The sequence below is a fragment of the Podarcis muralis genome, chromosome 16 (assembly GCF_964188315.1).
Source record: "Podarcis muralis chromosome 16, rPodMur119.hap1.1, whole genome shotgun sequence".
NCBI classification, from domain to species: Eukaryota; Metazoa; Chordata; class Lepidosauria; order Squamata; family Lacertidae; genus Podarcis; species Podarcis muralis.
The window spans coordinates 10,828,260-10,847,824 of record NC_135670.1 but is presented as its reverse complement, the minus strand read 5'-3'; the positions used below and the strand labels follow the sequence as shown (position 1 = coordinate 10,847,824).

General features: G+C 48.2%; 1 protein-coding gene across 1 annotated transcript; it reads right to left on the bottom strand.

Moving 5' to 3' along the window:
* Positions 1 to 685: 685 nt before the first annotated feature.
* Positions 686 to 16,337, bottom strand: ADAMTS4 (ADAM metallopeptidase with thrombospondin type 1 motif 4). Its single transcript, XM_028709482.2, has 9 exons — positions 15,320 to 16,337; positions 9,389 to 9,712; positions 7,874 to 8,006; positions 7,218 to 7,385; positions 6,506 to 6,792; positions 5,772 to 5,958; positions 5,190 to 5,365; positions 4,773 to 4,948; positions 686 to 3,412 (listed from the first exon to the last, which is right to left on the bottom strand). The coding sequence occupies exons 1-9, from the start codon at positions 15,938 to 15,940 to the stop codon at positions 2,998 to 3,000; spliced, it is 2,487 nt and encodes an 828-aa protein (XP_028565315.2). The 5' UTR covers positions 15,941 to 16,337; the 3' UTR covers positions 686 to 2,997.
* Positions 16,338 to 19,565: the final 3,228 nt, after the last annotated feature.

The following is a 19,565-nucleotide window of genomic DNA, read 5'->3' as shown; positions in this document are numbered from 1 at the left end:
CCTCCGGAATTCCTGAGGCATTGCATACCAAGCCCGAAGCAAGATCTAACAAGGCGATATTGTTGCACTCTCCTCTCCTAGCAGGCCGCAGTCAGCTTGGCCAGTGGCCAAGGGTGTCTGGTTTCCCCACCCCAAAAGTATAGAATGTTCCCTCTCTCATTTACAGCTTGAAAGCTTTTCTTTCCCTAGCGAGGGAAGCTGAGGTCCGGCTTTTCACTGCTTCTTGATAAAACCGCCTTACAGATGATATTGCTTCAGGGTCGCATCCGGCCAACTGTCTGTGTCTTGGCCAGCTGAGCTCATGGGGTCAGAGACAAGACTTTGCAACAGGAAGCTCCCTTATACAGAGTCAAGCCATTGCGCCATGTAGCTCAGTGTAGCTGACAGGCTGTAGGTCTCCCAGGATTTGGGGCAGGAATCTTTCTCCACTGTCTGGGGATGCCTGGGACCTTCTGCTTCGGGAAGTGGACACCCTACCGCTGAGCTATGTGCCACCGAGTGAAACTGAAGCGCTGCCTAGGACAGATAACTTAGTCCCAGGGCCCAGCTAGAAAGATCTGGAAAGTTGCATTTGGCCACGGTCTGAGGTTCCTCACCCCTCCTCTTAATTCTTTCTCCTAAGCCACTGCTAAATATCAGTACTGTATAGTGGTACCCACCAAAAGAGTCACACCAAGACACCGGGTTTATAAATAGCATTAAATAACCTGGCGGAGTTTTTATTATTTCAAAACGGAAAAAAATAACCCCAGATCCCCAACAATAGTTATTAAGATCAAACACACTGTTCTATACAAAACGAATATAAAACCCAACCTCATGACCCCTGGGGACTTGCCCCGGGGCCAGTTAAGGCTTTTGCTGCTATGGTCCTTGATTTATAATTTAATTAAATTATTAACTATCAGAGTCCCTGTGGTTGAGGGAAAGGGCTATCACTGACAAAACTGGGGAGTTGTTTGGGGGGGGGGGATTCCCTCTGGTTCTACAGAGGTTTTAAATATAATTCACCCCCTCCAGGGGGAAACTTAGTGTGTATCAGCCTCGGTATGGGCATAGCTCATGTTGCTCAACTACAACTCCCACCAGCCCCAGCAAGCATGGCCAATGGCCAGAGATGATGGGAATTGCAGTTCAACAGCATCTGGAGGGCCCAATGTTCCCTGCCCCTGTTGTAAGGGCTGGTGCTTCTGGCACAGCAATGTGCAGAATGAGTTTCTTGTTCCCTTTTGCTGCCTCTTGGCCCATGTGCTTCTACTCCTCAGGGAGGGGAGAGACAATGAGAAGACCCTGGCTTGGCATCCTTTCGCTCTCAGAGCTGGTGGAGTCCCATTGTTTCCCACCTTCGCCCTACTTCGCTGCTGCAACCACTAACCTCTGCTCTCATTTTAGAAGAATTGCACGTCAGCGTCTAGGGATGATAGCCAACTGACTTTTACTCAGAGTAGCCCCACTGAAATTTGTGGACCTAAGCTAGTCGGAACCATTGATTCCATTGGGTTTGCTCTATGACCTTCTCTCTCCCTGCCACCTCAATGAAATCACCTGCTTTCCCTCACTTTTTTTTTAGGCTGGGAAAAATAATTCCCTTTTAACGGCCTCCTCATGCTAAGCTGCTGCTTATTCCCTTGCCACTCACTCGGCAGTGCCTCCTAGCCCATAACGTTAGGGCCGTCAGCTCCCCTCACAACCTGTGATAATTGGGAACCAGCCCAGACACAACATTATTTTCTGGGCTGAGGGGAGGAAATTCTTCGAGTGGCCTTTTCTGCAGGCCACAGCAGTGAGAGGCACAAAGGCCTGGTCCCTTCGCCCCTCCCTCAGCACGATAGAAGAAGGGAGGCCTAACTGAGGCCGGCCTACTATGAGGAAAAAGCCCCAGAGCCTGACCACTTTGGGAAGGCTTTCCCCCCAAACCAAGGCCTGTAATTTCTCTGGTGCCTTGTCATTGCCGCAAGAAAAAGGAGAAAGGCACGTGCTGCCAAAAAAATAAGAGAGGCTCGCCTGTCCAAAGCCAGAGACAGCTGTAGGGTGGGCCAAAAAAAAAGCCCATTTGAGAGCAGAGAGTGGGGGAAGGAGGCGCTAAGAGGCTGAGGTAGACTCCGCTGATTCGAGCACATTTTCTGGCTCCCCCAGAAAAAACGTGTGGTGTAAACTTGCCAAGTTTTGGTGAGGCTGAGGAACATTGCTGCCTCCTTTGTTCTGCTTAAAAAAAAAAACCCCAGCAGCAACAACAAATATATATATATATAAACCCTCCCCACAATTAATACTCTTTATGCATCCAGGGTAGTGAATAAATAAAAAGGATAATAAATACAGTACACGAGCGGACAGGAATAAAAAAACTGAGGGAACAAGCACAATGGAGAATAGGCCCGTTGACGGCCTGGGCTAAGCCAGATGTTGTTTTTGCAGAATTGGTGCCTGTTCTCTTCAGTCAGCTCCGTTGCTTCTCCCTGTCGCTCATTCCACCCCATCCCCGAATAAACCACACAAAAACAGCAAGGGGCTTTTTTTCACCTCCTCCTCCCCACCCTGGATTCCATTTTGGAGCCCGGCTGACCATCACCCTATAACTTATCAGGGAGGAGGCTTGACAACCCCACACTTGAGGTCAAGCCTTTTCAGGCATGCAAGGCCTTAAGCCTCTGGGTGCTTTCCCCTTTCCCCCCACAACTTGGTTTGTGTCCTGAGTCTTCAAATGTCCAGGCAGAGCCAAGAAAGAGAGTCCGCAACATGCGGCAGAAGGTCCTGGAAGGTCCCTGAGCCATTAAGCAAACCTAGCACCAGCTTTTGCTGCTTAGGGTCTCTTGTTTGTGGGGTCAGCGGGGAAGGTTTGGTGCAGTTTGGTCATCTTCAGGAAAGCGACATTAAGAAGACGTGCCTTTTGAGCCCCCTCCCCACACAGACGCCTGCCTCCATTGTGGGTTGCAGGGGCCAGATCAAGTCAGGAGGCCTGGGCAGGCACCACCTCTCCGCGAGAGGTGCGCATGTCTATTTGCGGCCTCGCCGGTTCCTTAGGACCTCCAAGATGCGAGCCTTCTGCTTCAGCCACTGGCTCGACAACCTCTTTGGAGCCTTGGGGACGAAGAAGGTGTACTTGAGGCGCGGGGTCTTCTGGTCGGTCACCACCAAGGCTTGCAAGGTGAGCGGTTCTTTCAGGGGCCCGCGCCCCACGATCGTCTCCATGGCCTTGGTGGCCCCGCTGTAGCGCATGTTCACCCCGCCTGGCAGGTGGACGTCCTGCTCGGAAGGTGCCAGGATGTAGTTGCCGTTGAGGGCGTAAGTGCCGTCCCGCCGGCGGAGAGCCAGGTAGATCCCGTCGCTGGAGGACGATGGGCCGCTGCTCTGGCGGATCAGGATGTTGGTGGCTCCCACCGGGATGGTGACCACGTCGTTGTAACCGTACCTGATTGGGCGGGAGGACGAGAAAGATCAGGGATCAGCTGGGATGGAGAGCGGGAAAAGGCCTGCCTCTGAGGGGCAGGGTGGCCAGGTCTCCACAAGACTCAGGGCTCATTCACACTTCTGTTTTCCTTGCCACTTTCCTCCCTGGGGGAACTTGCATTTTAGCGCTGAATCAGAACAAAGGGCAATCCGGTTTTTCTGCGGATTGCTGTTCTGATTTCGCGCAGAAGAACAAGTTTTCCAGAGGAAAGCGGTGGGAAACTGCTTGGAGCCATGCTTTCTGGGCGTGGGACAAGTGTGGCCAAGCACCCAAATTTTCTGAGTGGTTCTCAGGGAACTTTGGGAATTGTTGATCTGCAAGGGGAATAAGGGGCTCCTAATGACTATCAGCATACTTGATAGACTACATCTCCCAGGGTTCTTTGGGGGATGCCATAACTGCTTAAGGTGCTGTGCTATGGCTTTAAATGAATGGTGTGAATGTGGCCCTAGGAAGCTGGAATAGGAGCCAATCTATTGGTCCGAGAAAGGCCAGGTCTTAGGGCTGGATGGGATTTAGGGCTGGATGGGATTGGAGTGAGAGGTCCCGCCCTTTCCACATTATTTATTTGTTTCAACACTTTGTATACTGCTTAATCCCAGTCATACAGAAGCAGTGTACCCATGGACATGTTTCCTTGCAAACAGCAATCCACGGTCTTCTAGGAATCAGGGGCTGTTAAAAATCGCCCAGTTCTGTTGGAATTAATTTATGTGCATTTGTAATTCTGTACTCAATTGCATGCAGGGGAAGCCACTTTATAGCTTTCCCTTCAAAATGCATGAAAGTTCTTGCACCTTTTTGTTAGGAATGGGAACAGGATGGTTTTATAATTGGAACAAATCATGTAAGTATGAATATATATGTATTTGTATCCAGTGCTTTTTTTCTTTTAAAAATGTTTTTGGGTACTCTCATTTTGACTCAAGAAAATAACCATTTTATAGTTCAAATCGGGGAAAATCAATACAGTAAATGGACAATAGTACAAAGATTCACAAAATGTTTAGGGCTTTGCATACCCCTGCATCCCCCCAGAAAAAAAGCACTGTTTGTATCCAACTAAGTAGGATTACTCTTGGATACAACCTGAAATTCATAAATGCAAAAACTATTCATCATTTATATCTGGGCTCTTGAATTAGGGTTTCTATGGATACTTTTGGCATAGGCCTATGTTTAACTGTTGAAGTAATGGCATCAGCAAGGTCTCAACTATCTGTAAAGAAATGCTTGGGGTTGGGAAGGAGGGAAACACATTGTGCATTCCCAATGTCTTAGCGCCACACAAAGCAGCACCTGCAAAAAAAATGTCACTCACTGAGGGTTGGTGAAAGAACCATAGATCTTGGTGCATCCAGAGTTGTCCCCTCCGCACGCCATGCATTTGTCAAACTTCTTCTTCGAGCCGATGACACGATCGCAGCCAGCGTGGACGCAGCGCCCCTGGACGCAGACTGAGGTGGAGTCAGGGGAGCAGGGTGTTCCATCAGCCACCTAGAACCAAGCAAGAGTCAGTTTGCTGCCCCAAGGGCTTATGGGAAAATCACTTTCCTCTTCAGTCCTCTACTTCCTTCCCCACAACACCTTCCAGATTCCCCATCTCTCGCCTACACACTCTCAGATAGCTGTCCATTGCTTTGCATTTTGTTTCCGAAAGCCTGTTCTGTGTAAAGTGTAAAATAACCTCAGGGTCTCCTGAAGGACGGGAGGCTCACGTTGCCATGGTAACACTTACCTTCGGTTCCAGGACATAGTAGTAGCCCAAGGCATGGGATTGGCAGGTCAACTTGCACTGGTCACGCTCAGCCACACCGCTGTAGCGGGGCACCCAGTCCATGGGGGCAGGGTAGTCCTTAAACATGTCCGTGCGGTGATTGTAGACAGCACACTGCTGTTCCCGGTAGGTCAGAGCTGGAGGGGAATTAACACACAGGGGTTAAGACCTGCAACTAGGGCTGGGTGACAACAATAAAACGGCCCCAGATGCATTTTGGGTGTGAAATCGGCATCAACATTCATGTTAAGCCTGTTGACGATTGCTTCCGTCTCACGTTTTCTCTTCCATATTAAACAGTTAAGCAAGAGCCCTGTGCGCCACTTGGAATAATGAACCCAGTTAGCACACAGGAACATAGGAAGCGGCCTTATGTGGAGTCGGAGAATTGGTCCCTCTTGCTCACTATTGCCTGCACTCGCTGGCAGTTGGCTAGCTATGGTTTCAGCCAGTAAGAAACACAAGCGAGGAAGCACCAGGGCAGGCTGTGGCAATCAAGTCCACCTAAGAAACGCTGTTTGAAAGTGGCAGAAACGATCTTACCGTTCCCATCAGGGCAATTCTGGACGTTGCAGGAGCGGTACTGGGTGCGTTTCCCTTCGCAGTACTTGCCACCATTGCGTGGGACAGGCTTGTTGCACTCGCGGGTGGAGTACTGCACTCCCCCTCCACAGCTGCGGGAGCAATCACCCCACGGGCCCCAACGTCCCCAGCCGCCGTGGGTGGGAATCTGCAAAAAAGGAGAAAAGGGAAGAGAGAGTGAAAAAGTGCTTTGTGTGAGACGATACGTCATACAGTGTTTTCAAATGTACAAAGCACTTCACAAGCATTATGGTGGCGACAGGTGAATCTGTCAGTATCTGTTTCTCCTTTTTCTAAACTTAAGTTCAGTTCCTACATTTCCACATCAGTTTACATGCTTTGTGTGTGCCTCTTGTGTTCTTGGGTTTCCAAGGCTTGTATCTAGTGTAGTGCCAAGCAATTCGATCCACTAGCGTAAGAATTGGTGCTTGTGCAGCAGATCTTCTCCCCTCCTTCCCCTGTGCACCCCTTAAATCTGTCCTGATGCTCCCCTCAGGAGCAGATTTGGGAGGGCATGGTGTCCATTCAGGGGAGGAGAAGAGGGAAAGCACCATTACGCAAGTACAATTCCCTGTGCTAACAGAACAAGTGCATTCAATACCGTACAAATGCGTCCTTCCCAGCTCAAAAAGTGAGCCCTATGTCCTTTATGTCTACCCTGGAAATACAGAGACACTGCTGGCGGGTCTACTCACATTGTACGTCTTCAAGTCGACTTTGCTTATGCACTGGCCGCTCATGCAACTCTTGCCTTCGCCGCAAGGTGTCCCATCGGCCCAGGGGAAGTATTTCGTCTGGCACATGTATTGCCCGTTGATCTGCCCCGTGCACCACAGTGAGGAACAAGGGGGACGCATGCTGGGGCAGTGGCGTGAGTCGGGCCCAAAGCTCAGCTGGCACTGCTGGTCCACGTCGTAATCACTGCCGGGGAAGGCAGCTGGGAGGTGCAGGGGTTCACGTGGTTTGTCTAAGAGGCAGCGACCTGCAAGGAAAGGGATGAGGAAGGGGGAACCAGAAGATCGGTTAATTCAAGGCCTAGGAATGGGCAGATCTGTCAATTTTGAGTATACAGTTCTGCAAAGCAATGTTCCCTAATAAAAATGCATTTTAGTATGCCCTTTTCATAATTACTGCATATGCATTTTATATTTCTTTGGACATCACTTGGCCGGAGAACAGCATTACAACGTTTAGAGATGCATGAATTTCAAAAAATGGCTGTTTTCCGTCTTTGCATTGTTTTGGTTCTCCTTTCAATGCAAACTGAATTGAATTGCTCCCCCTTCTCCCTAGGTGCTTAAGTTGTCACATGAGGCCAGGATGGTGAGGAAGGAAGCTCGACCACCAGGGCTGAAAAGATCCAACTGAACAGTCGAGGAATGCGCAGATCGGAAGGCAAAGTCCTACCATGGTCATTGTCTAGGAAGTCAGTGATGAAGCGGGCACTGCATGGGGACCACATCTCTTCAGGGTCCACGGGGGACATGATGGAGGCCATCATGTGGCGTGAGTTTGAGTGGCGGTTCAGCTCTCTGCAGTGCTTGTCATCGTCATGGAGCATGTTGAAGACATGGCCTATACAAGGGGGAAAGGAGAGAGAGAGAGAGAGAGAGAGAGAGAGAGAGAGAGAATTCAGCTCCAGCTCCCCATATACTTGTGAAGCTGCAGAATATTTTGTGTTAATTACTCGGCCATTCAAGTACAGAATCTGCTATCTAATGAGAAGCGTAGGCTCCCAAGATTAGTTATTATTTATTAAACTCATATCTTGCCCTTCCTCCCAAACGAGCCCAGGGAACCAAACACACCGAACGATAAATAACGACTGTTATTCAGAGGCATACTGCATCCGAGAGTCGAGGCAGAGCATAGCCCTGATGGTTAATAGTCATTGATACATTATCCTTCATGAAACTCATATTGCTGACTAGACAAGCCTAGGCTTGCACTCCACACCTCTGTCTTTTTTGGGAATAGACCACCTGGCTTTTCAGCAGGGGTGGATCCATGGGAATGCCCCCCAGGGGTGGCTGGTTGAGTGCAAGGTGCCAGTCCCCACGTACCAAGCTCATGCGCTGCAGTGAAAGCAGACTGGAGCCCGTCATCCTCCACGATGGAGCAGCTGCGTTCTGGGTCACACACAGTGCCCACGTCCGCCATGCCCAGAGTGCCACAGCTAGAGCGCCCGCAGAGATCCTGCCAGGGAAAGACAAATGCATATTGTCAAGGCCACCAATGCACAGTGTGGTAGAAACAGCCATTGAAGGAGCCTCCAAGGTGGCACTGGCCATGTGGGATGGCACCCTCTGTAGGACTCAGCAGGCAAAGTCTACAGTATCTTTCTGGAGGAGAAGGCACCCACTGGCTGCCAAATCAGCTCTCCTTGCAAGTCAGTAGGGGGAGAGATGGTCAGACACTTGCGTTTAGACCAAGCTAGAACTGATAGAATCATAGAGCTGTAGGGCTGGAAGGTTCTAGTTAGCTATGATTCCCTGCAACACAGGAACCATAGCTAACAAATTCCTGATGGAAGGCCATCCAGCATCTCTTTCAAAACCTCCAGTGAACAAGAGTTCGTAGGTAAAGTAAAGGGACCCCTGACCGTTAGGTCCAGTTGCGGACGACTCTGGGGTTGTGGCGCTCATCTCGCTTTATTGGCCGAGGGAGCCGGCGTACAGCTTCCGGGTCATGTGGCCAGCATGACTAAGCTGCTTCTGGCGAAACCAGAGCAGCGCACGGAAACGCCGTTTACCTTCCCGCCGGAGTGGTACCTATTTATCTACTTGCACTTTGACGTTCTTTCGAACTGCTAGGTTGGCAGGAGCTGGGACTGAGCAACGGGAGCTCACCCCGTCGCGGGGATTCGAACCGCCAACCTTCTGATCAGCAAGCCCTAGGCTCTGTGGTTTAGACCACAGCGCCACCTGGAGGTAGTAGCTTTTTAAAATGTTTCTCCCCACCCCCCTTCTTCTAATTTTCTTTTTGTTGGCATCTATCATCTATCTATCATCTATCTATCTATCTATCTATCTATCTATCTATCATCTATCTATCTATCATCTATCATCATCTATCCTTTTGTGAGCTTCATGGCTGAATAGGGAATTTGAACCCAGAACCTCCTGGTCCTAGTCTTATCTACCCTCCAGCTCTCAACTACCATATTTTTTGCACCATAACACTCACTTTTTTCCTCCTAGAAAGTAAGGGGAAATGTCTGTGCGTGTTATGGAGGAAATGCCTACGGGTGGCATGCCTACAGATTTTCCTCCTCTAAAAACTATGTGCGTGTTATGGTTGGGTGCGTGTTATAGAGCGAAAAATACGGTAGCTACTTATTGCAAATACCCCTTAAGCCTCTGGGGGCTCTCTTTCACCCAAAGGAAACCAAACCTGAATTTTGCTGCAATCCCTGGAACTTTTCACAGGTTAGGAAAGTAAGGAGCCTATCGCTAAATGCCAGTGTGACCAATTTGCAGAATTTATGCAGAATTTGGCCACTTTCCTTGGTGCAGAATTTTAGTTGTGCGAGTTCTCTGCGCAGCATATAGGGGGATACCTGGCAGCAGTTCACTTACCTCTCTAGTGAAGAGAATGGCTGTGTCGAAATGCTCAGGATCCTCGTCACTCTCCTTATTGAGGCCTTTCTGCCATGTGCAGAAATTTCGCAGCGTCTCGGCAGCGTTGGACGACACCCGCAACCCGTCCTCGGATTGTCCAATCACAACCAGCCTGGTCACGACCAAGTTGACTGGATTCTTCAGGCTGGGGTGTCGGAAGAACTTGGCAGCCGCTGCCATGATGGTGAGGAGGTAGCGCTTGAGGCCTGCACCGTGGAAATGCGCCATCTCTTCATCAGCCACCACCAGAGTCTCCACATAGCGTGGGATGGAAGCAAACCGCTTCAGGGAACAGAAGGGATGAAGAGAGGTGAGTTGGAAAGAGGGCGAGTGAACCTCATTCTGCCCCACATACACCATGGGGGAGCAAGCTTTGCCCTAAGTGCCTAGGCAGGGACAGAACACTGGGTGGGGATACATGAAATGACAGATCCATCAATTTAATTAATGTTATCTGCTATATATTTTGAGAAGCTGTTTGTTGTCTATGCATTTGGACACCTCTTACGATACCACAACAAGTTTTTGCGTGGCAGTTCCTGAAATTGAAGAGCAGGTATTTGTCTTATCTTTGGAGACATTTGGATGCCATTTTGAATCAAGATGGCAGACCGTTCCGTTCAAAACTGCACTGATTTTAAGCACTGATTTCAAGACTGCGCTGGTTTTTCTGTTTCTTAGAATTCCTGAGCAGCGTCAGGTACAAGTCTGCTAGCCAGTTATATTTGAAGAAGGATTGTAGTTCAGTGGCAGAGCACCTGCTTTGAATGCGGGAACTTCCCCGCTGTTTCATGTTAGAAGTACACTACAGAAAACCTACTTTTCTGCCTGGGGCTGCATTTCCTCCAGAGTGATCTTCCAGGGGCCACATACCAGGGCTGGGTGCAGGCAGATGCAGAGGTGTGAAGCAATGGATCTGACTCTTATCTTTGTATGGTAGGTTCCATTCCAGCCATGCAAAATGCAGGAACATAGGAAGCTGTCTTATACTGAGCCAGACCATTTGTCCATCTATCTCGGTATTGTCTACACTGATTGGTAATTGCTCTCCAGGGTCCTGTACCTGGAGATGCTGGGGATTGAACCAGTGACCTTCTGCAAGCAAAGCAGTCATTCTACCACTAAGCTATTTCACTTCCCCAAGGGCTTCTACACACAGAGAGAGATTTCTCCATCTTCTTTCCAGCCAAGCAAGAAGTATTATCACAGTTCAAGGACACATTCAGCCAGGCAAAAGCACCAGAGGATATGGTTTGTGAGATGGGCTGTGGCCTGTGGAGACACGCAAGGGCCACATTTGCCCCTTGGTATTAGATTCCCCAACCCTGCCACAGAAAGTGATGGGAAAGACTCTTCTCTGCCTGAGATTCTTGAGAGCTGCTGCCAGTCAGAGTGGAAAATACTGAGCTATACTAGGCTGCTTCCTAGATTCCTGTTAATAATAGCCAAGGCAGGGAACACTTTAAAAAAACAACCTTTTAAAATCAAATAGATTTTATTGAAACGATTGCATGCAAAGGATGTGTGGCAAGTAAAATATCTGACACCAAAAAGGATTTAGGGCTTGGGGAATTTGAAACTAAGCAGTTTTGGTGGGGAAACAGTTCTTTAGCTGGAGATGGTCAGGGAGCTTAGATGACAAGGCCCAACAGTTTTGACAGATGGATTAATCAACCCCGGGCTTCTGTTGATTAATCTGTCAGGCCCCATTTGAGCAAATAAACAACATATGTGCCTGAATGCCTTGGTGCCTCCAGCCAGGCAGTGTGGAAGAAGATGAGTAGCGGAGAGCTTGTGGGGTAGCTTTCTTGACTGGCTGCTGGACAAAATTCCTGAGGGAGGGAAGGAGGGAGACTTTGAGGGCCGTCTCTGCTGTTGGCTCAGAGCCTCAAGCCTCGACTCCTTCGGTGCAGCAGGAGACCAGGCACCAGTGCCTGCCTTCCGCTAAGTAGGAGGCGAGGTCTCTTGGGGCCTGTGCGGTGCTGAGACATCCCCGCCACCGTGTGAGGTCAGAGCTTGCCACGGCTTCGCTGCATTACATGCGTCACGAAGACCCAGAGGTGAAGGGTTAGGGTGACAAAATACGAACCGGGTTGATGTCAGATTTGATGGGGACAGACTTTCACTGGTGCTCAAAAGCTTGCGCTGGTTGCTCTTACTCTGTCAGGGCCAGGTTCAAGGTTCTGGTATTCATGGCCAAGGCTTAATTGGCGACAACTTGAGCCAAGAATACCTGATCTCTTATATCCCTGCCCAGTCATAGAGGTCTTTGGGGTAGTCACTTTCAGAGCCCCCCCCCCCCCCCTTCTCTCAGAGGCACAGTGTTACACACCACCCCAATTTCCAAGAGTGGTGTGAGATTCCAGGGGTTCCAGGCGCTTACCCAGGGTTATTGCTTCCTCTGGGAAGATTGAGGCACAGTGGAGGCGAGTGCTTTTAAGAAATATATTACTTATAATATAAATGGCTCATATCCATTAGGAGCTGTGTGTTCAATATTGAGGACCCAGTTTTATGGAACCCCCTTCCAGGTGAGGCCAGGCTTTTATTCAAGCAGGCAATTTCAAAGGAATTCTGATTTTATAGCTTTTACTTGTTTTTATTGTGTCACGGTTCTGGAACAAATGCTTAGAGACTATTGTAATTACCGGTAAGTGGTCTGTAAATGATTGAAATAAATAATAAAACACCACCTCTGCTTCATGGAGGGGGTTGTTGAAAACTCAGGACTTGCTTGTGGGCTTCCCAGAGTGGCATCTGGTTGGCCACTTTGAGAACAGGATGACAAATAGATGGGCCTCTGGCCTGATCCAGCAGAGCTTTTCTTATGTTCTCTGCCACAATCTTTTTGAGATCTGAAAGCTCTCTCTCTCTCTCTCGCTCCTAAACTTTAAACTTATGCTTGCTTACTCAGCGGTACAGAGGAAGAGCAATTCTGCACATGCCTAGAGGAGCTCTCCTCTTGCTTCAAGGGCTGGTGTGTATCATCCACTGTTCAAATCACGGGGCGATGGGAGGTGGGGTGGCTCTCACTGAAATCCACAACCTTCCACCCTGACAATCCCAATGGGTCACCAGCCATCGCTATATATTACCTCCAGGACTAGAGGCGGGACCAAAGCAGGAGAGGGCCAGTGGGGTCGGCGTCCTCCTTTTTAGTCTCATTGTTGGCTTTGCAGAACTCAACAGGGAAGAGGATGGGTTCAAAACTAGAGTCACTTGGCTCTGCCTGCCGCTGGCTGTGGCGCCACCTGCTGTTAGCCTCCTTCTCTTCTGCCCTGCTGGTCCCAATGGGCACCAGCCACTGCCAGGAGCCTCTCCCTTTCTCTTTGAAAGCAAACTTTCTTACAAGCATCCTGAACACCCAACAGTTGCTAGGCAGATTTCCATTCTGACAGTAGAGATGTGTTCAGGTTGGTTGCTGGCACTGAATGAGCTTAAGCTGGTGTGCAAAGGTAGAGCCTCAATCAGACTTAAGGGGCCAACTGTGCATCTCAAAAGAAAGAGGAAAACCACCCCCACCCCCCCACCCCAAAAAGAAGATGATGATGTAGATTTGCACAAAAAAATGCACACGATAAATTATGCGCATAGCTGCCAGCATGGGTTCTTGGTGACCATTGGGAATAGCAGGGCAGAAGGCAAGGAGGCCAACAGTAGGTGGCCCCATAGCCAATCCCAGGGAGAGCCACTATGTCCAGCTAGGGCTGGGAGAAACCTTGGAGAGCCACTGGTAGCTGCTAAGCTAAATGGATCAGTCCTCTGACTTGGCATGAGGCAACTTCCTGCGTTCTTATGACAGGAGCCTTCACTGTCCTCCTTTGCATTCAGCCTCCCTTCCTCTAACCACTGGCCTGCTTTCTCAAGACATCTTGGCAGCTGTTCCAAGATGGCACCCAGACCAGGGAGGCCATGGCTTGCATCTGCATGGAGCTGCTTTCTCTCCCCCAGCCTCCCCGATGGCTTTCTACAGCTTTGCCAAGACTTTTCTTGTCTCTTTCCCAACCCCAACCAATGACACCTCACAGCCAGGGCAAAGAGCAGTCAGAGGAGGGGAGGGTTGTGGTGGGTGATGGGTGCAAGTGTGGAATCGCTGCCTGGGGGCTGGGCGTTCCCTGCTTCACTCTGTTCCATTATTATCTCTCAGACTTGGCCCCAAGGAAGAATCTGAAGGATGCAGACACTGCATCCAGATCCCCCACCGCCTGCCTGCCACTGAGTGGGAGTGACAGAGATATCATAATTAACATGCCTTTAGAAAATGTGACCCAAACAAAATGAAAACATGAAAAAGAAGACTTCTTTCTTAACAATGGGCTTGGGCAGAAACAGCGTGCTAGGTGCTGTATGGGTAGGGATGGGCCAATCTGTCAATTTCAACGTCTCTCAGTGTCTCGTTTTTCCAACTTTACATACATTTGGCTTTCTGCATTTTCACATCAGTTTGCATATTTCTTTTGGTGGTGACTGGGGAGGGAAGTCCTCACGAAAATTCATCAACACTTTAGTGCAAATCTCCCCTAATGTTCATATCTCTGTATGCAGTTTTGCCTAGTATCTATGGTTCTTACTAATGACACTTTGCTATGCCTGTGAACCTGCCAGGAATCAATATCTTTGATGGATTCACCAAGCCAGTGTTGTTGACAATGACAGCCTTCCCTAACCCCCTGTAGATGCTTTTGGACTACAGCTCCCATCATGCCTGAGCAATGGCCATGTTGGCTGGGGCTGATGGGAGTTGGTGTCCAGTGACATTTGAAAGGCATGAGGTCGAGGAAGGTTAAGGAAACAGGAACAATTCATAACTTGTCTGGCAAGACCAAGTGCCATTGGCTCAAGAGTCCCTGTACACAACCAGTGTCAGGGATCAACCCCATTGGGCATTTACTGTGGCCCCACATCCCCAAAGGGGCCCTACTTTTGATACCCCAGAGCCTCCTGGCTCTGCTCCTCCTCCTCGCCATTGCCATCTGTTCACTTGCTTTCTCCAAGCTTGTCAGGAGAAGCAGCAACAGCAGTAACCACCTCTCTTGGGTCCAACTAAGGGGGCATTCAGACATGGAGTTTATTGCGGTAGTTTGCCTGGCTATAATGCAGGCGCTTCTGTTCTGGTTCCCAAAGTTCCTTTTCCACCGCATTGCCTGTTGCCTTATGGAACAGTGGCTTTCATATTGGCATCTCATCATGCCATACTAAATTTCATTCACACCAGTGGGCGTGGTGTGACCTGACCTATCATTGGACATGTTGCCAGCCTTTAGGCGCATGCGTGCCTCTGTTCCCCCATGATTCGCCAATGGAAATGACAGAAACAAACTGTATGCCGGAATACCGCCCCAAATTCACGTGAGTGGCGGTGGCATGATGCATGAAAACTGCAGAAAGTACAAAAACTGCGGGAAGTGCAAAAGCCCCACAATTTCCTGGGTTAACTGGGTTGCAATTGACATGGAAGTGAGCATCAAACCTCTGTTAGATACCTGATACTGCTATGGGCTCCCAGGAAAATGGGGACATAGTGGGCAGTTGAGAACATTCCCACCGGGAACCTCCAAAGAACCTTTTGGGTGGGGAGAAGGGCCGTACCAAAATGGATGTAGAGGGACCCAGGTTCAATCGCGATGTCCTTCAGGTCAGGCTGTTCATACCCCATGCCTGAAACCCCGGAGAGCTACCACCAGCCATTGTGGACAACGCTGAACTAGATGGACAAGTGGTCTGAGCCTGTATCATGCAGTTTCCTTTAAGAGCAAGACAGAAATGCTAAAACAAGGACTCAAAAGCCGGCGCCGAGCGCAATGTGGAACTAAATGGCATGTGCAAAGTATTCCCGGTAAGTGTTTTTGGCAGCCGCATCCCTCCATCCCAGCATGCTCATGCTCTTACCTTTGCTCTCCTGGGAGATGCTTCGTCCTTGGGCAATGGTTTGCCTGCTGGGGCTGTCATGCTCTCTGGCGCCTGGGACCCGACGCCGCACATTGGCCCATCCGCTTTCTCTGGCATCTTCTTCCTCACCACGTGGGCTCCGGCTCCTCCTGCCGTGTTCGGGGCTCCCCCTTCCAGGGGCTGCACGTGGTACTCGGTGCCACGGTACTGAAGCACCCCCAGCAGCGATGCCCCGTCGTAGTTGACCGCCGCAATCGATTCCGGGTCAGAGTTCACCGTGCCAGTGAAGTAGGTCCCTTGCTCGGCCAAGGTATCCACTGCTTGTCCCGACCTGCCCAAATACTGGACCGTCAAGCCCTCTGCGACGAAGCTGGGGTCTTTCTCTAAATTTAGGACCAGTTCTTCACCGAACACGCGAAGGCGGTAGGAGAGCCGCTCATCCGAGCTGCCGCTGCTACCCAGGCCGTTGTCTAGCATGTCACCCTCATCCCAACCCGCAGGATGGAATGTGGCATTGAGTCTCTCGGGGAAAATTATTTCTTCTTGATACTGGCCGAAACGGGCCCGTTCGTCCACAGCGAGGACCAGGTGGCAGCAGGTGATAAACCAAAGAAGAAACATTTGGAACTTTTTTTTTTTTTTTTTGCTAAAAGCAACCTTGCGGGGAGAAAGGGCAGAGCTTGGTGATCTTTGAGGGAGAAGATTCTTTTAAGGAAAAAGAGGAGCCCCTGAGTTTAGCAAAAATTAAATCAAAAACAAATCAATAGCTCGGCTGATGCACACAAAGGATGTGGGCAGTAAACAGAGGCAATTGAGGTCGCTCCTTCTGTCCTATCTGTGGCTCACAGCACCTAAGCAAGGAGCATCATCCACTCTCCTTTGGGTTTTGAAATCCACCTCCAGTCACCACCTCACTCACCCCAGCATGAAGTCTCTCACTGCCTATTTAAATTTCTTAAAAATGGACCATCAATAAGTCCCTTTTCCAGAATTGTGGGGTTTCTCTCTCTCTCTCTCTCTCTCTCTCTCTCTCTCTCTCTCTCTCTCTCTCTCTCTCTCTCTCTCTCTTTCCCCACCTCAACGCCAAGTCTTTTTGAGCTGTCTTCTTTTCAGCACACACACTCTTCTTTAAAACAAAAAACCCGGCAGCGATCTGGAAGCCTGTGCAACAGGATGGAGCTGAGGTTTTCCTTTCCTTTTGTTCCAAATTTTTAAAGAAATACAAATATATAAATATACCTCTCTCTTCAAAAAGGGGGCTTCCTTCCTTCTGAATAAAGGAGCTTGAATGAAAAGCCGGTGGAAGAGGGGGAAAAAGAAACCACAAGAAATCGATGTCAATTCCAGTTGGCGTTTTCTCTTTTCTTCGCGTCTGTCTAAGAATCCTTGGGAACTTTTTGAGTTTGAAAGAGCGCAAGAGAGAGAAAATGTGTGTATGTGATATATATATTTATATGTGTGTATTAATCTCTCCTCCTTTATTAAATTGCGCTATAGTTGCTCGTTCAAGCATCCAGCTCCTTTTAACAGCTGTTTTTGGCTTCTGCTGATTGGCTGAAGCAAGGTAATTTTTTTTTTATAGCCTTCCTTGGCCCCCCCTCCAATTTTGCTGAAGTACAAAAGACGCAAGCAGGCAGTCGTTTGATGAGATCATAAATTACAACAGTTTGTATGTGGGTTCTTTTTTCTTTTTTCTTCCGTCCAAAGTAAGGGGGGGAGTGGGTTGCAGAGGGAAATGATGGTTCATCCATTGGCTAGAAGCCAATTTAAGGGTGGGAATTGCAGTTGTGACTCAACAGATTGCCAATTTCTGACACAGCATTTTTCTTCATCTTTAAACACAGCGTCCGGACCTTCTCTTTTGTAGATTCCCTTTTGCTATCTCTGGCTGTGTGCAGGATATTATTATTATTATTATTATTATTATTATTATTATTATTACAGATGTTGCTACAGTGAGTGAAAGCATGCTGGCTGTTTCAGAGTTGAAATCACCCAAAACCCACACCTACTTTTAAGTGGAGGGTGGGAGACTTCCCTGTTCCAATTGCTACTAGTCCACATGGTTTGAACCTTGAATGCTTTTTAAATTGTGGGAAATGGTATCATAGAAACTTCAGATCCCTTTTAAGGTACTTTCTTCAGGGCCCCCATCCCCAACTATTGGATATGACTGGCTGGGGCTGATGGGAGCTGGAGTTCAACAACATCTGGAGGGCCACACATTCCTCAACACCTGTCCTAATCCTAGAAACACTTACCTGGAAGTAAGTTCCATTGAGCTGTATGGGACTCATTTCCAAGTCAGTTCTCAAGCAAATGGCGTAATCTCTGGCTGGCAAAATAAATTTACAAGGAAGCAAGAGGAGGTTACAGGACATACCAAAAGTTAAGAAATGGATAGATAAAATCTGGGAAGAGCTTTGATGTCAAAACTGGTGTATTTTAGAAGGACAACAGCAACAGCAAAATATCTTGAGGAAAAACTGGTCCATCCATTGAGTAAAGTAATATTTTAACATTCCCAATCAAAAGCTGTTTTTATATTATATTGAATAATTTTGGGTGTCTATAACAATAATAATCTACTAAGTATCAGCTACATGCATGCACACGAAAGAGGCCAAGTTTAGGACAATGGAAGACAGAGATGCATTACGTGTATATTTCTATATACTTATGTGTACATATAAAATAGACAATATATATTACATGTGTGCCTATTTAAATATGTGCATACACACTCATAATAGCAAAGTATAATGTATATATAATAATTATATAAAAAGCAATGTATATAAAATTATAAACACAGTTATTTTCTAGGCATTAGAAAGAACAAAAACAGGAAATAAACATTGCTGTTTGTGATCTTGGTGAAGTAGAAAGCAATTAGGTTTGCATCCAAATTTGTTTGTGCAGTAAGTTTTCTCCCTTCTTCCTGTCTATCTGTTCTACATTGGGGAATACTGATGAATAAAAATCAAAAAGAGGGGGGAATATTTTACCAATACATTGGCAGGCAATGTATTTTACCAATACATTGGTAGTAGCGCATCAACAAGATCAATGTAAACAGCCATTAATCTGGATTAACTCTTACCACAGCCTTCCACAAATCATTATAGGAAGTGTACTGCACATCAAGACTTGAGAAGTTGCTCCTTGCCCTTTGATAGGAAATCAGTTTCCATTCCACAAATTTTATTCCACTGGGAGTAAAAACAGGGGCAGCTGGTCCACTGGGGCAAATAGGGCCCTGCCCTACCAACCTCAGTCTGCCCTTGGAGACAGCCATCTCCATTTAGTTTGATGTTTTATTATGCTTTCATATTTGTTGGAAGATGCCCAGGGTGGCTGGCGGAGTATTATTATTATTATTATTATTATTATTATTATTATTATTATTATTACCATCATCATCACCACCGATCAAGGGGTGGCTTTGCCTGTGATTGGCTCTCTAGCTGAGCCTGTGATTCCCTGGTTCTGGCTCCACCTATTGTTGATTTCCACCCTACTAGTCCCAATGGCCACAAGCCACCATACATCAGTAATAATCATAACATTGTAGAGCTGGTCCAACCCCCTGAAATGCTGGCATATTTTGCCCAACATGGGGCTTGAACCCATAGCCCTGAGATTAAGAGTCTCATTCTGTACCTCTACCAGCTGAGCTATCTACACTGAATAAGTAACACTTTGGAGCCATTCATGATATCCCAAATCATTTGAGGCAGCACTCCCCTCTGCCCAACGGTAGAGCCAGGGCTGGCCAAGACCCCCTGTGCCCATCTGAGTAATCCCCATAGCAAGATGACAGGCCTCTGAGTTGACCTCTGGGACAGTCAGATTTGCATTTGTTCATGACTTCCCAGATGATTTTGCTATTTGTGATGATGGTGCCTTTGTACAAGATAAGTCTCTCACTCTTGAGGGAGTCAGACAAGGGCTGCCATTTTATGGCAGCCTCCCTACCCTTCCCAGACCAAGAGAGTTCTTCTGAGAACATGTTGTCCAGCTTTCCCACAGTCCCTTGGGCCTCCTTTGGGAAAGCCAGGAGAGAGGCCAAGCAGAGCAAGACGTAGCAGGGGTTAAGGCCTTGGAAAACTCAGCGCTTTTGAAGGGGGAAATCGGGCTTAGTTCCAGAGAGAGAAATCTTTCTCGTGGCTTGGCAGCTGAGCACTACAATTATACTTTCCTTAGCCTGTGGTGGTGATCTCGATCTCTCTCTCTTTCTGTCTTT

Excerpts from the sequence above, each read along its gene's own strand:
- ADAMTS4 (XM_028709482.2), bottom strand. The coding sequence starts at position 15,940 with ATGTTTCTTCTTTGGTTTATCACCTGCTGCCACCTGGTCCTCGCTGTG. Across the intron at positions 5,959-6,505 it reads TCGACTTGAAGACGTACAAT|ATTCCCACCCACGGCGGCTG; the intron begins GTGAGTAGACCC and ends CCTTTTTTGCAG. Across the intron at positions 5,366-5,771 it reads GAATTGCCCTGATGGGAACG|CTCTGACCTACCGGGAACAG; the intron begins GTAAGATCGTTT and ends ATTCCCCTCCAG.